This window comes from Heterodontus francisci, unplaced genomic scaffold (genome assembly GCF_036365525.1).
Source record: "Heterodontus francisci isolate sHetFra1 unplaced genomic scaffold, sHetFra1.hap1 HAP1_SCAFFOLD_2295, whole genome shotgun sequence".
Lineage (NCBI taxonomy): Eukaryota > Metazoa > Chordata > Chondrichthyes > Heterodontiformes > Heterodontidae > Heterodontus > Heterodontus francisci.
This window is the reverse complement of record NW_027142103.1, coordinates 8,275-23,288: the sequence shown is the minus strand read 5'-3', so window position 1 is coordinate 23,288 and position 15,014 is coordinate 8,275. Positions and strand designations below refer to the sequence as shown.

At 41.9% G+C, this 15,014-nt stretch overlaps 1 protein-coding gene across 1 annotated transcript; it reads left to right on the top strand.

The window, feature by feature from the left end:
* Positions 1-4,280: 4,280 nt before the first annotated feature.
* On the top strand, positions 4,281-14,661 carry LOC137366612 (histone-lysine N-methyltransferase NSD2-like; the record flags this gene model as incomplete). Its single annotated transcript, XM_068028326.1, has 2 exons — positions 4,281-4,383; positions 13,952-14,661. A coding segment is annotated over exon 2 (681 nt), but the record flags the coding sequence as incomplete, so codon positions are not given.
* Between the last annotated feature and the right edge of the window lie 353 nt (positions 14,662-15,014).

Genomic DNA, 15,014 nt, shown 5'->3' with positions numbered 1-15,014 from the left:
GGATTTGAATTAATGTCTCTGGATCATTAATCCAGTCTGGATTACCTACTGCATTATACTCCTATTGCTGCAGCAACAATGCTATATTGATCACAGTGACCCCAGCAAATCAAAATCCTTCAATGTAATCTTGCAAATCCTAAGGTTCATATGGTCAATTCTTTCATCTCGTCAGTTTCTTCATAGCATGGGCTGCTTTTGTTCGTATGATTCAAGTGGGTTCATATCTCATTGCTCTCAGTTCTGAGCACGAAGGATGTTGAAGCTCCAATTTCACAGCTGTAATGTTTGTCCATGTTATGTAACTAAGTTACTGGAATCTCATTTTGTAAGGTCATAACAACTGCAATCAACATACGTGATAGTTCGTACCACAGTATTTCTATTCTTGGGTGGCAGATAGTTGGATAAGGAAGTACCAATCTTGGTTCCAGTTCCAAAGCTTTTACTTATCTTAAAATTCTAAGTGCACGCCTTGTGGCGGTGGTACTCATGCGACACAATCGCAAGATTTGTACAATGTAGCTTTTTCTCAATCTTTCAGCCTCTTGAAAATTATCCATTTCCAATATTTATTTTATACATACGTAAATAATTTAATTGCAGGAATTTTATTTTGGGAAGCAGTGAGAAATGGGTGATTACGAATAGTACAAAATACCACAAGCAGAGCAGTTGAATCTTTACAGTCATTGCAATATTCAAAGTTTATTTCACAACTGCATGCAAGAGATTTGATCATTGGAATCATTAATCCAAATAATCTTGAATGCTTATCCTGAAATAATTAAAGTAATTGTTTCATGTATTTGCATTAATTACACAGAGTAATGCCCCAGAAACACTCAGTAAAAATAGCCTTGTAAATTAATAGTCCTTTATATGTAATGCCCCAGCATTTAGCAGTAAGTACAAGTATTTTTAACATTGTATATTACTTGTAGTTTAAATTATCACAATTTATGATAATTTAGCCAGGTTGCTTTAAAAATGACAGATCCTTTCAATTAAGGTGAGGTGAGAGTGACTGCCCTTGACATCAAGGCAGCATTTGACCGAGTATGGCATCAAGGAGCCCTATCAAAAATGAGGTCAATGGGAATCAGGGGGAAAACCCTCCGCTGGCTGGAGTCATACCTAGCGCAAAGGAAGATGGTTGTGGTTGTTGGAGGTCAGTCATCTGAGCTCCAGGACATCACTGCAGGAGTTCCTCAGGGTAGTGTCCTAGGCCCAACCATCTTCAACTGCTTCATCGACCACCTTCCTTCAATCATAAGGTCAGAAGTGGGGATGTTCGCTGATGATTGCACAATGTTCAGCACTATTCGTGACTCCTCAGATATTGATGCAGTCCGTGTAGAAATGCAGCAAGACCTGGACAATATCCAGGCTTGGGCTGATAAGTGACAAGTAACATTCGTGCCACACAAGTGCTGGGCAATGACCATCTCCAACAAGAGAGAGTCAAACCATCTCCCCTTGACATTCAACGGCATTACCATCTCTGAATCCCCCACTATCAACATCCTAGGGGCTACTGTTGACCAGAAACTTAACTGGAGTAGCCATATAAATACCATGGCTACAAGAGCAGGTTCTGACCTGGGCTTGGAATCCTGAGGCGAGTAACTCACCTCCTGACTCCCCAAAGTCTGTCCACCATCTACAAGGCACATGTCAGGAGTGTGATGGAATACTCTCCACTTGCCTGGATGCGTGCAGCTCCAACAACACTCAAGAAGCTCAACACCATCCAGGACAAAGCAGCCCACTTGATTGGCACCCCATCTACAAACATTTACTCCCTCCACCACCGATGCACATTGTGTACCATCTACAAGATGCACTGCAGCAATGCACCAAGGCTCCTTAGACAGCACCTCCCAAACCCACGACCTCTACCAACCAGAAGGACAAGGGCAGCAAATGCATGGGAACACCACCACCTGCAAGTTCCCCTCCAAATCACACACCATCCTGACTTAGAACTATACCGCCGTTCCTTCACTGTCGCTGGGCCAAAATCCTGGAACTCCCTTCCTAACAACACTATGGGTGTACCTACCCCAAATGGACTGCAGCTGTTCAAGAAGGCAGCTCAGCACCAACTTCTCAAGGACAATTAGGGATGGGCAATAAATGCTGGCCTAGCCAGCAATCTCCACATCCCTGAATGTATATAAAAAAAAATTTAAGATGAGATCACACACTGCCTGAAGGGGTGGTAGAAGCAGGAACACTCAACATTTTAGTATTTAGATGAGCACTTGAAATGCCATAGCATACAAGGCTATAGGCCAAGTGCTGGAAAATGGGATTAAAATAGATAGGTGCTTGATAGCCGGCACGAATACGATGGGCCGAAGAGCCTTCTCTGTGCTATATAACTCCATGATTCCAAGTCAATATTCTTCAAATTTCCCCCCCCCCCCCCTCTCCCCCGAAAAAAGCACCAGTTCTTAATAAGGCTCCACACCACATCCCTCCCCTCTCCCCTGCCTCTATCCTTGCTTGAAACCTGTTAGGTCTAACATTTTCCAGTTCCGACGAAAGATTAACCTAAAACGGTAACTTGTTTCCTCTCTGTCGCTCCACAGATACTGCCTGACCTACCCAGTATTTCCAGTTTTTTAAATTTCTGATTTCCAGCCTCCGCAGTATTCTACCGCTGTAATAGGATTTAAGACATTTAACATAAGATCGACATAACAAAATGTGGATTTGAAGTGAACGCTAAACACCTCCCAACTTTCGTAAATTGCTTATGTAGGCTAAACGAACCTGATCAAGCAAGGCAGTTGAAATATAAAGAAACCGGGTTGGAAGATAATTTTTATGGAGACCAATTTTTAAAAAAACAACATATGTATTAAAAATCTAAGAGGCCTCTTCACACTTTGTCATAACAGCTGTGTTTAAAGGGCAGTGACACTATAGCAACAGTGACTACGCAGACCGCCTTCAAATCATGCGAGATGTGACGGAAAAAACATCGAGATTCCTGGGTCCATTTTGCATTACAGGCAGTGATGGCTACATTTCACGTCGGGGGATGGTATTCACAATCCTTACACACACGCCGGTGTTTGAAACCGCACACCTGTAAATATAATAAATCCACCCAGCTTCGGTAGTTTTCTTACCCCCAACCACAACAGAGAAAACATTTCAGATTAATTACATTCATTCTTGACACCATCGGGTTTGGATGCCAGGCCTCAATATTAACACAAACACCATTAATGTGAAGGCCTCTCTCTCTCTCACTGGAGAATTGCACGTACCTTTCCTCACTCCTCGACACACCACGCTCGGCGTTTTCCAGAACGACAACCGGCAGCTTGTGAACAAGATGAAGGTCATTTTCGTTATCCTCAGGCACCGTCTACAAGGGAAAATTTCGGAATGAAAGCTACTGGCTTCCCCTCGGAGGTAGCAACCATTTAGTGAGTTACAAGACGATCCCTCCACGTTTCAATGAGTCAGCGCCTCACACTGCACCATGTTCCTCCGAATGGTGTCTTTCCCTCAAGACACAAGACAGATTTCCTCGTTTGCCGGTCGCCAGCCAACAGGGTGCAGCAAACTGCACTGCGACGCCGCCAATCAAAAATAGCAGTCATCGAGGCGTAATCCTGCCCGGCAACACCACACCCATTCCCGACCCGCCCACGACCCGGAGCGACTCATTGGTTGGTCCTTCGTAAATGGCGCGCAACGCTCGAGCCGGCCTCACGGAACCCAAGCGCCCTCCCACCCCAAAAAAATTCCGCCGGCCAACGGGTGCTGGTGAACGACAGTCACGTGGGCCCCGCCAACCTGCCTTTTCAAATGAAGTACGGTTGAGGGAAGGGGGGGTGGGAAGCGCGCGCGGTGGCGTCAGCGGCTGTTTCCCCTCTCGAGGAGCCGCCGCCGTCGGCGGGGGCGGGGGCGGGGGCGGGGGCGGGGGCGGGGGCGGGGGCGGGGGCGGGGGGAAACGAGCGGAAAACCTTTTTTTTAATTCAAAAAGAAGTTGACGCTTCCGAGGTTGTGACGTCACGCGTTTCTAACGTTCGGCTTTTTATGTTTATATTTTTGTCGGCACCCCAGGAAATTGATTGGTGAGAAATAAAGATTTAATACTTAAAGTTTTTTTTTAAAAACAAGGAAATGAATTGAATGTTGCGGGGGAAAAACTTGTGTTTTTTTCCCTCGCGTTCGCTCTCTCTCTCTTCCTCCCCCTCCGTCACCATTCCGGCCGCAGCCAATGGGAAGCGAGAATTTTCGCGCTGATTGGCTCGGTTGAAGAAGAAGAAGGAGGATGATGAGGATGAGGGAGTGAAGGAGTTACTGTACTCATTCAAAGTACAGTACCCCCGGTTCAGGAGGATGCACGGATAACAGGTTCGCTGCTTTTGTTAAATGTGCATTTACCTGTCCTCTAATCTCATGCCCTATACTCATTTTTTTTTAAACAAGTGTAAACCGCATAGCGGGCCGGAGGAGAAAAAGGTGGCTGAACAAGAAGAGGTGGCCACTTTAGTTACAGAGTACTAGGCCCTGAATTGGTCCAATCAGAAACTGGGCAGTCAGTCTCTGGAACAGGGCATGAGATTTTTGTGTGTTTTTAACCTCCCCCTCCCCATCAACTTTCATACAGGTCTCTAGTGTATATATATTTCATTTAAAAAGAATCAGTTATCTATTATATCAGTGCATTCACACGGGTGATTAATAAAACTGCTGTGGGTGATCTGCAGTCGCTTTCTTTAACTGATGTGGGAGTGCAGCTGTTGTTAGATGTTTAGAGATTGCTTTTAAAAATTTTAGATTGAATTTTAGTCTGCAGTTTTAGTGGATGCTTAGCTCTGTGGAGATTTTCTAATATGTGCAGATATTGAAAAAGTAGATGTGCTGCATCCAGTAGGAGACCTGCTGGGAATGGACCATTGGAATGATTTTTTAAAAAGCCATTTTTGTCAACGCAGTACTTCAGTTGTATTTGCGCTTCGGGTATTGAGTGGAATGAACAAAACTGTGTTTGCGAGTTGTTAATCCCTTTTGGTGAATGTGGTTAGAGATAATGGGAGGGACAATAGATTAAACAAAAATATTTTTTATTTTTCAGTTAATAATGCAGACTCGATATATAGGTCAGCAAAGTTTTAATATCGTCAATGTAATATACTAAAAGAGTTATGTACTCGTTTATACTTTTGTGCCTGATTATTTTATGATTAAAAAGCTATCTGGACCTGTCAGAATCAGGGAGTCAACTGAAATTACTGATTTGTCTGATACAAACTGGTTTACTATGCAATGCTCAGTATGGTCCTTTACATGTTAGATGAACGTGCTACAATTCTGTGAACAAAATGCATTCTTCTGGTCCAAATTAATCATCGGAACAATTGACGTATGCAATGAATGAAAAAAGTCCTTTTGAATGTGTTGATAATTCAGCATGATGACATGTTTTGATGAACTAAAACACATTATTTTATGGTTACCTGGATATTGATCCCTCAAGTTATTGTCAGTTTTTAAGTGAGTCCTATTAAAAATTAAGTGTACTCTTTTGATTTTATTTTTATATTCATAATCAAAGCTTCTGTTAATCTGAGATGTTGATCTACATCTTCCCTTCTGTGCTTGTTACTATATTTCCTAGATTCAGATTTGAAATTAGTGTATTGAACTCAATTTGGCTACCACCTATGTGGTGTACTATATATTTGTCATATTTGAATCACACATGGAACAGGTTTAAACATGATGTGGTAATAGTTACTTGCCTCATGCTATCAACTGTCATTTAAGGTATCATTTTTGCATATGTGGTAATAGTTACTTATGTAAAAATGATACCTTAAATGACAGTTGTTAGCATGAGGCAATAACATTTTAAATATGGCTTTGACAACAGATGGGACTTCAAGTTTTGGAGATTGTAGTAAGTTTTCTGAAACTCAAAGTAAGTATCAAGCTACAGTAAATAGTGAGACTATGCTACTGTTAGCATCTTATGTGCATTGGTCTTCTGTATTTATCATAATCTGTTGCAAATCAATAAGAATTTTTAAGCTTCTAGAAGATCAGCAAACATTTAAATCCAAAATGGACTTAAATGATCGTCATGTTATTGGACTTCAGGGGTGTTTTTTTTAAATAGGTGTACAGCAGCATATTTTGCAAACTGTCTTGGCCATCATGTAATGAAATCTAATTTTAATTTAGTTTTTGGTTCTTTTCCCCTTCCCCACTTGATTTTTTAAAAATCTTCTATTTGGTGTGGCAGCAGATGAGATATGTCCATTTCTTTGGCAGTGTTGTTCTTGATCCATCTGATAGGAGTTACACAGCAGCAGCCTGCATTTGCTGGTCATCCATCAATTCTCCCTTCAACCTTGGAAATCATTTGGCCCCTACTCTGTACATCCTCCAACCATTCTGTTGATATTGGGAATTCACATTCTAGGAAATTGCCAGTGTAAGACTGCTTCCTTTTGATGTAATACTGTATTGTAAATATTGTACAGAAATGCAATGTGCTCATGAAACCTGAGCACATAATCTAGACTGGCATTCCAGTGCATCACTGAGGGAGTGCCATCTTTCAGATGAGACTTTAAACTAAGTTCTGTTGGCCCTCTCTGCTAGACACAAGTGATCCCTTAGCAGTATTTTGAAGAAGAGCAGACTTTTCCCCATGTGTCCTCAATATTTATCCCTCAACCAATATTACTAAAACAGATAATCTGTTCATTATCACATTGCTATCTGTGGGACTTTTCTCTGTGCAAATTGGCTGCTAGGATTCCTACATTACAAGAGAGATTACACTTCAGAACGTACTTCATGGCTGTAAAGCACTTTGGGACATTCTAAAGTCGTAACCACCTGACTTTGGATGACCTGATCACAAATAATGTGCCTAGGAGCAAGGTATAGATTCACAAATGTTTTACTGCCACATGATGAGCTTCAAACTTTTGCCATTTTGTTATGTGAGGTGCTGAATGAAATCTAGGTACCTCATCGCAGAAAAAGACAATTGCCTTTCACTTCCCCTGGCGTGCAGTATTGAAGCTGCCTTGGTAGCCATTGCGCAAGGAGATCTAAAAGGATGACAGCAGGAAAATACAAAATTTGATTTTGAGTATAGCTATTACTTTCTCTAACAGACTTTTGGTCAAGGATGTAATAAAACCAGAATTAACAGATTTGGAGCTTTGATGGTTTTAAAGCAAAGAAAATTTTGGTTGAAGAGCCTTGGATGGGAGATCAGGATAAAGCTTTGGAATTGATGTTTGTTCTGTTTTCTGCCACCTCGCTCAAAAATGCCACTTGTTGTGTTGTGTCATGATTCCATGCATGGCAACAACTCTGTGATACTTTTCCCAAGTGACTATTTTTAATGTCAGGTTATTTGATCATATGGCAGAGCTCATACCTAAGGTTGATCCTTCATCTTACATCCACGTGTGCAGTTTAGCAAGCAATTGAGAGTCTGAACCATAGCTGTATTATTCTTTAATTCTTTTGGGCCTCCTTATCTCGAGAGACAATGGATACGCGCCTGGAGGTGGTCAGTGGTTTGTGAAGCAGTGCCTGGAGTGGCAAAAAAGGCCAATTCTGGAGTGACAGGCTCTTCCACAGGTGCTGCAGAGAAATTTGTTTGTCGGGGCTGTTGCACAGTTGGCTCTCCCCTTGCGCCTCTGTCTTCGACTCTTCGACTCGCCACGTTTTAGCCCTGTCTTTATGGCTGCCCGCCAGCTCTGGCGAACGCTGGCAACTGACTCCCAGTTAATTCTTTAATTAACCAAGAGACATTGTGGCCAAAATAAGATAGCATAGCCGCTTTCCCAATTGAGGTCAATTAACAGTGTAGATCAAGGATTGAATTTTAAATCATCATCTGTTTCAGTGCTATGCCATTTGGTGGAATTATTCACTGAACCATTAAGGAGCCCAATGTTTTGTTTGACACCCTTAAAATTTAGATCTTACAATCTGCTGATAACTGCATTAATGAACACTGTTACTTTCACACATTAAATCACCTATTTCTTATTCTTTGGCATTCGTTCGTGAAGTATAGCATACATGTGACGAATGTTCATGTGTGATTCCTAATGATTGCCAGCAGGCTATTTTGCATTGTCGCAGCACAATTTGAGTGTGATCCTGTCCCCACCTGCCATCCATTTGCCATTTTTAACTGGGGATTGTTTGGTAATCATCAGGAACTCGAGCTGATTTAAAGCACTGCTTAGTCTGGGGTTTCTGAGGCCAATTGTAGCACCTCAGTTACATCCTTGGAGATCAATTAATGTAGTACAGTCTATGAACCAACTTGGGACTTTGTTAGGCTATAAGGGCACGTATCACATCAGGTATTTATCCATTGAGTAATAATATACGGACTTTTGTGTTTATGTACATTCAGCATGGTTTTAAGATGTTAGTGGTCATAGTCATTTACACAGAAGGAAGCCATTCAGCCCATCGAGTCCATGCCGGCTCTCCACGGAGATATCCATTCAGTCCCACTCCCCCTCAGCCCTGCAAGTTTATTTCCTTCAAGTGCTCATCCAATTTCCTTTTGAAGTCATTGTTGTCTCTGTTTCCACCACCCTCGTGGGCAGTGAGTTCCAGCTCATTACCACCCACTGCGTAAAAATGTTCTTCGTCATATTCCCTCTGCATCTCTTGCCCAAACCTTCAATCAGTGTCCCCTGGTCCTTTGTACCATTCCTTGTCTAACTTGTCTAAGCCGGTCATAATCTTTTACACTTCTATTAAATCTCCCCTCAAACTCCTTTGTTCTAAGGAGAACAAAACTAGCTTTTCCAGCCTAACCTTGAAACTAAAATCCTCCATCCTTGGAACCATTCTGGTAAATTTCCTTTGCACCCTCAAGGACCCTCGCATCTTTCCGATAGCGCGGTGACTAGAACTGGAGGCAATACTCCAGTTGGGACCTAACCAGAACTTTATAAAAGTTCAGCGTAACATCCCTGCTTTTGTACTCAATGCCTCTATTTATGAAGCTCTGGATCCCATATGCTTTACCAACCATTCTCTCAATATGTCCTGCCACCTTCAAAGATCGATGTACATGCACCCCCAGGTCCTTCTGTTCCTGCACACTCTTTGGAACTGTGCCATTAAGTATATATTTCCTCTCCCTGTTCTTTCTACCAAAATACATCACCTCACACTTGTCAGTAATAAATTCCATCTGCCACCTGTCTGCCCATTTCTGCTAGTCTGTCTGTCCGGTTGCAGGCAGTTCATATCATCCTCACTGTTTGCCACACCTCCAAGTTTGGTGTCATTGGCAGATTTTGAGATTCTACTTTGTATTCCGAGATACAAGTCATTTATATAAAGCAAAAAAAGCAGAAGGGTCACTGACCTGAAACGTTAACTCTGCTTTCGCAGCAGATGCTGCCAGACCTGCTGAGTATTTCCAGCACTTCTTGTTTTCATTTCAGATTTCCAGCATCTGTAGTGTTTTGCTTTTTAAAAAAAAAAAGCAGTGGTCCCAGCACTGACCCTTTATTTATTTATTTTATTTTTTTATTTTATTTATTTAGAGATACAGCGCTGAAACAGGCCCTTCGGCCCACCGAGTCTGTGCCGACCAACAACCACCCATTTATACTAATCCTACATTAACCCCATATTCTCTACCACATCCCCACCATTCTCCTACCACCTACCTACACTAGGAGCAATTTATAATGGCCAATTTACCTGTCAACCAGCAAGTCTTTGGCTGTGGGAGGAAACTGGAGCACCCGGCAGAAACCCACGCAGACACAGGGAGAACTTGCAAACTCCACTCAGGCAGTACCCAGAACTGAACCAGAGTCGCTGGAGCTATGAGGCTGCGGTGCTGACCACTGTGCCGCCCATAACATTCTATTCCCCAACATCCTTGGGGAACAACAGTCTGAAAACAACCATTTACTATGACTACAACTTGCTGTTTAGCCAATTGGACACTCACCCGCTTCCATAAGCCTCAGTTTTGTTAACCAGCCTTTTATGTGGTACCTTATCAAACACATTCTTAAAATCCATAGTCACAACATCCACCGCATTCCCTTCATCAACCTTCTCTGTTACTTCACCAAAAATTCAATTAGATTAGTCAAGCATGATATGCCTTTTACAAATCTGTGCTGGCTATCCTTAATTAACTCAAATCTCTCCAAGTCTCTGATTTTTTTTTTCCCCCGATTTATTGTTTCTAAAACCTTACCTACCACTGATGTTAAACTAATTGGCCTGTAGTTGCTACAACTGTCCGTGCACCCTTGAATAATGCTGCCACGTTTTCCACTTTCCAGTTCTCTGGCACCTCTCCCATGTCCAGGAAAGATTGGAAGATTATGGCAGCCCTCCTGCTTTCTCCCCCACCCCACTTCCTTTAACAACCTGGGATGCAAGCCTTCCGGACCAGGTGACTTAGCTACCCTAAGCGTGGCCAGCCTTTCTAGTACCTCCCCACTCAATTTTTACCCTATCCATTGCCTCTACGTTCTCCGCTTCTACCAATATTTTGTCAGAGTCCTCTTCCTTAATGAACAATGATCCAAAGTAATCATTTAAGTATATTAACGTTGTCCTACACCTCTAAACATATATTACTGTCTTGTCCCTAATGGTACTTTTTAAAAATTCTTTCCTGGGATGTGGGCATCGCTGGCAAGGCTAGCATTAGTTGCCCATCCCTAATTGCCCTGGATAAGGTGCTCGTGTCCTGTCTTCTTGAACTACTGCAGTCTATCTGGTGCAGGTACACCCACAGTGCTGTTAGGGAGGGAGTTCCAGGATTTTGACCCAGTGACAGTGAAGGAAAGGTGATATATTTCCAAGTCGGGATGGTCTGTGACTTGGAAGGGAACTTGCAGGTGGTAGTGTTCCTATGCATCTGCTGTCCTTATTCTTCGAGGTGGAAGAGGTCATGGGTTTGGAAGGTGCTTTTGAAAGTGTAGTCAGTTGCTGCAGTGCTTCTTGCAGATGGTGCTCACTGTTGCCACTGTGCATCGGTGGTGGAGGGAGTGAATATTGAAGGTGGTGGATGGGGTGCCAATCAAGCTGGTTGCTTTGTCCTAGATGATGTCGAGCTTCTTGCATGTTGTTGGAGCCGCGCTCATCCAGGCAAATGGAGAGTATTCCATCATGCTCCTGATGTCGCCTTGTTGTTGGCGGACAGGCTTTAGGGAGTCAGGAGGTGGGTTACTCGCCACAGAATTCCCAGCCTCTGATCTCTTGTAGCCATAGTATTTATGTGGCTGCTCCAGTTCAGTTTCTGGTCAATGGGTGTTGATGATGGGGAATTCAGTGATGGTAATGCTGTTGAATGTCAAGAGGAGATGGTTAGATTCTCTTTTATTGGAGATTATCATTGCCCGGCACTTGTGTGGTACGAATGTTACTTGCCACTTATCAACCCAACCCTGAATGTTGTCCAGGTCTTGCTGCATATGGACACAGACGCTTCAGTATCTGAGGAGTAGCGAATGCTACTGACCGTTGTGTAAGCATCAGTGAACATCTCCCCTTCTTACCTTATGATGATAGGATTTACATGCCGTTAGTAGATTTTTGGGTTCCCTTTTATGTTGACTGCCATTCTATTCTCATATTCTCTCTTTGCCAGTCTTATTATCCTCTTCACTTCCCCACTCAACCTATTGTATCAGGTATGGTTCTCACTTGAAGTATTCAATTGACATGCATCATACTTTTTTGATTCATCATAATCATCATCCAAGGAGCCCTGTTTTGGTTCCCTTACTTTTCGCCCTTGTTGGAATGTATATTTCATTTGAAATCTTGTAACGCATTCAGTGCCACGTCGAAGAAAAGACTGGACAGATCTCTGCGTATACATTCCCTTGAGGAATAAAAATGTCACTGGACAAATGGTACAGCCATAGCTAACTAGAGAAGTTAACTCTTTTTAGATAAAAAAGGAGTCTTGCATGTTGCTGAAAAGAGTAGTATGCTTGAAGATTGGGAAGATTTTAAAAATCACCGAAGGATGACTGTGAAATTGATAGAGGGAGAAAATAGAATGAGAGTCAATTAACAAGAAATGTCTTCATTTGTTTTTATAAGTATGTAAAAAGGAAGAGATTTTCGAGGCAGGACAAATTATAGTGGGATAGAAGGCGATGGCAGAGACATTAAAGAAATATTTTGCCTGTCTTCGCAGTAGGAGACACACAGAAAATACTGGAAATTGTGGGGAGGGCCAAGGATCTAATGAGAGTGAGGAACTTAAAGTAATTAATATTCATTAAGGAAAAAGTACTGGAAAACTTAATAGAACTAAAAGGCAACAAATTCCCTGGACCTTATGGCTTACACCTGTGGGTTTTAATTGAGGTGGCTGCAGAGATGCTGGGTGCATTGAATCAATCTTACAGTATTGTCTGGATTCTAGAATGGTCCCCATGGATTAGAAGGTAGCAAGTGTAACCTTGCTGTTCAGAAAAGGAGGGAGAGAGGTAGTAGGGAACTATAAGCCAGTTAGCCTGCCATAGGTCATCAGTAAAATGCTAGAATCTATTATTAAGGGTGTGTTAACAGGGCATTTACAAAATCACATGGATTAGGCAGAGTCAACACATTTAATGAAAAGGAAATCGTGTTCGACAAATCAATTAGAGATTTTTGAGCATATAACTGGGAGAACGGTGAATGTTGTATGTTTGAATTTGCAGAAGGCATTTGATAAGGTGCCACGTAAAAATTGTTGCACAAGATTAGGGCTCATGAGATGGGTCAATATGTTAGCATGGATTGAGGATAGGTTAACAGGCAGAAAATGGAGTGTGAAAATAAGTGGGTAATTTTCACTGGCTAGGTGTAATCAGATGAGTGCAGCAAGGATTTGTGTTTGGGCCTCAGCTATTTACATTCTTTATCAATGACTTGGATAGATGACACTCGTCTAAGTTTGCTGACATAAAAAGCTAGGAGGGCAGGTAAGCTGTGAGGAGGAGGCAGCGAGTGCATTGGGATATAGACCAAATAAGCGATTGAGTATAATGTGGGAAAGCATGGAAATATCTACTTTGGTAGGAAGAATGGAAAAGCAAAATATTTTTGACACGTGAAAGACAAGTAAATGTTGGTATGTAGAGGTATTTGGAGGCCCTTGTACGCCAATTGCACAAAGCTAAAATGCAGATACAGCAAGCAATTAGGAAGGCAAATGATGTTGGCCTTTATTGCAAGAGAGTATGAGTATAAACATGAGGAAGTCTTGCTGTAGGTATGTTGGGCTTTGGTGAGACCATGCCTGGAATACTGTGTACAGTTTTGGCCTCCTTACCCAAGCGGAGGTGCAACAGAGTTTCACTGGATTGATTCCTGGTATGAAGGAATTGTCCTTTGAGGAGAGTTTGAGTATAATGGGCCGATATTCTCTGGCATTTAGAAGAGTGAGAGGTGATCTCACTGAAAGTTCTTTATATAAAAAGCTTAGAAGGCTTGACAGAGTAGATGCTGGGAGGCTACTTCCCCTAGCTGGAGTGTCTAGAATTAGGGGACATGGTCTCAGGATAAGGAGTCGGCCATTTAGGACTGAGGTGAGGAGAAATTTTTTCATTCAGTTATGAATCTTTGAAATTCTCTTGGAGAGCTGTTGTATGCTCAGTCGATTGCTATATTCAAGACTAAAAGCGATAGGTATTTGGGCACTGAGGGAACTAAGGGATGTGTGGATTGGGGAGAAAAACGGAGTTCATGTAGAAGATCAGCCATGATCTAATTGAATGGCAGAGCAGGCTTAAAAAGGGCTGTATGACCTCCTATTTCTTGTGTCATACTGAATATTTTGGTGGTGCAGAACTTTGCAATACTGTCAATTTGACAAATACGCTGCAATTTTTCTTTATTACAGACATTGTTTTTAATCAGTTTTTCTCTTTTTGCCCACATAAAGCTCTTTGAGACTGCTAACATCTGGACAGCATGGCTCAGCCCTACCGACTTCAACAGAATGTAATTGGGAGTTCCCGGCCACTGGCACACGAGTTGATTAATCCTATATCTATAAAACAGGTTCCTGAGATCCTTAGTATTACTAATAAGAAGAGTCAAAATGGCGAATTGGCTTCTGAACACTCAATACTGACTGACAAAGTTATCACACCGTTATCAGCTGCTCTTCAGGATGGTGTGATCCATCGATTAAATGGACATGATGCAGCTTCTGCTTACAGATCATCAGACAAATTAAAGGATTTGACTTCTCTTGTGTTAAATGGAGATTCTGGTGCACCAGATGTAGTTGAAGACCCACCATCTCAGCATGCAGCTTCTCCAGTTGAATGCTGTACAGAGAACAGGGGGAACAAAACACCACCTCGAACAACGCCTAAAAAGAGTGGCTCACCAGAGATTAAGTTGAGGATTACCAAAACTTATTTGAATGGAAAGCCACTGTTTGAATCCTCACTTTGTGGAGATCTTCAGATAGGTGATACTGAGTCTGCACAGCAGGAAGAAGAAGAAAAGGATGAAGACAAAGAAAAAAATCGGGAGAAAAGAAAAAGGAAGAGAAATGTGAAGTATGATGCGCTACTTGAACAAAGTCTAGCTGAAGTGGCACTTGTATCCAAGACATCCAGTTCTCCCGATGAACATGAAGAGGTGAGTGTGGATAGTCATAGTCTTTCAGGGGTCAAGTTTGTAGCCAGATACTTGCTGGTTATTTCTTTTGATTATAATTTGTTGGTAGATAAAATGTGATGTGAATTTAAAGAAAAAATTGTGACACTTTTGTTTAGTGACTTTTCACTCCTGCATAGAAAGGGGAAACTTCCGTAGGCTGTTAGCATTTGAGTCTATAATAACTTGCAGATTAATTAAGCATAATTCATAAAATTATATTTTGTAAGTCTCTGTTTAGACAGAATGTTCTTATTTGCATAATTTCTTTTAAAAATTAGATTAAATCACTTGAACAAATTGACTGGTGTATGTACCAGCAACATGAAGGTTAC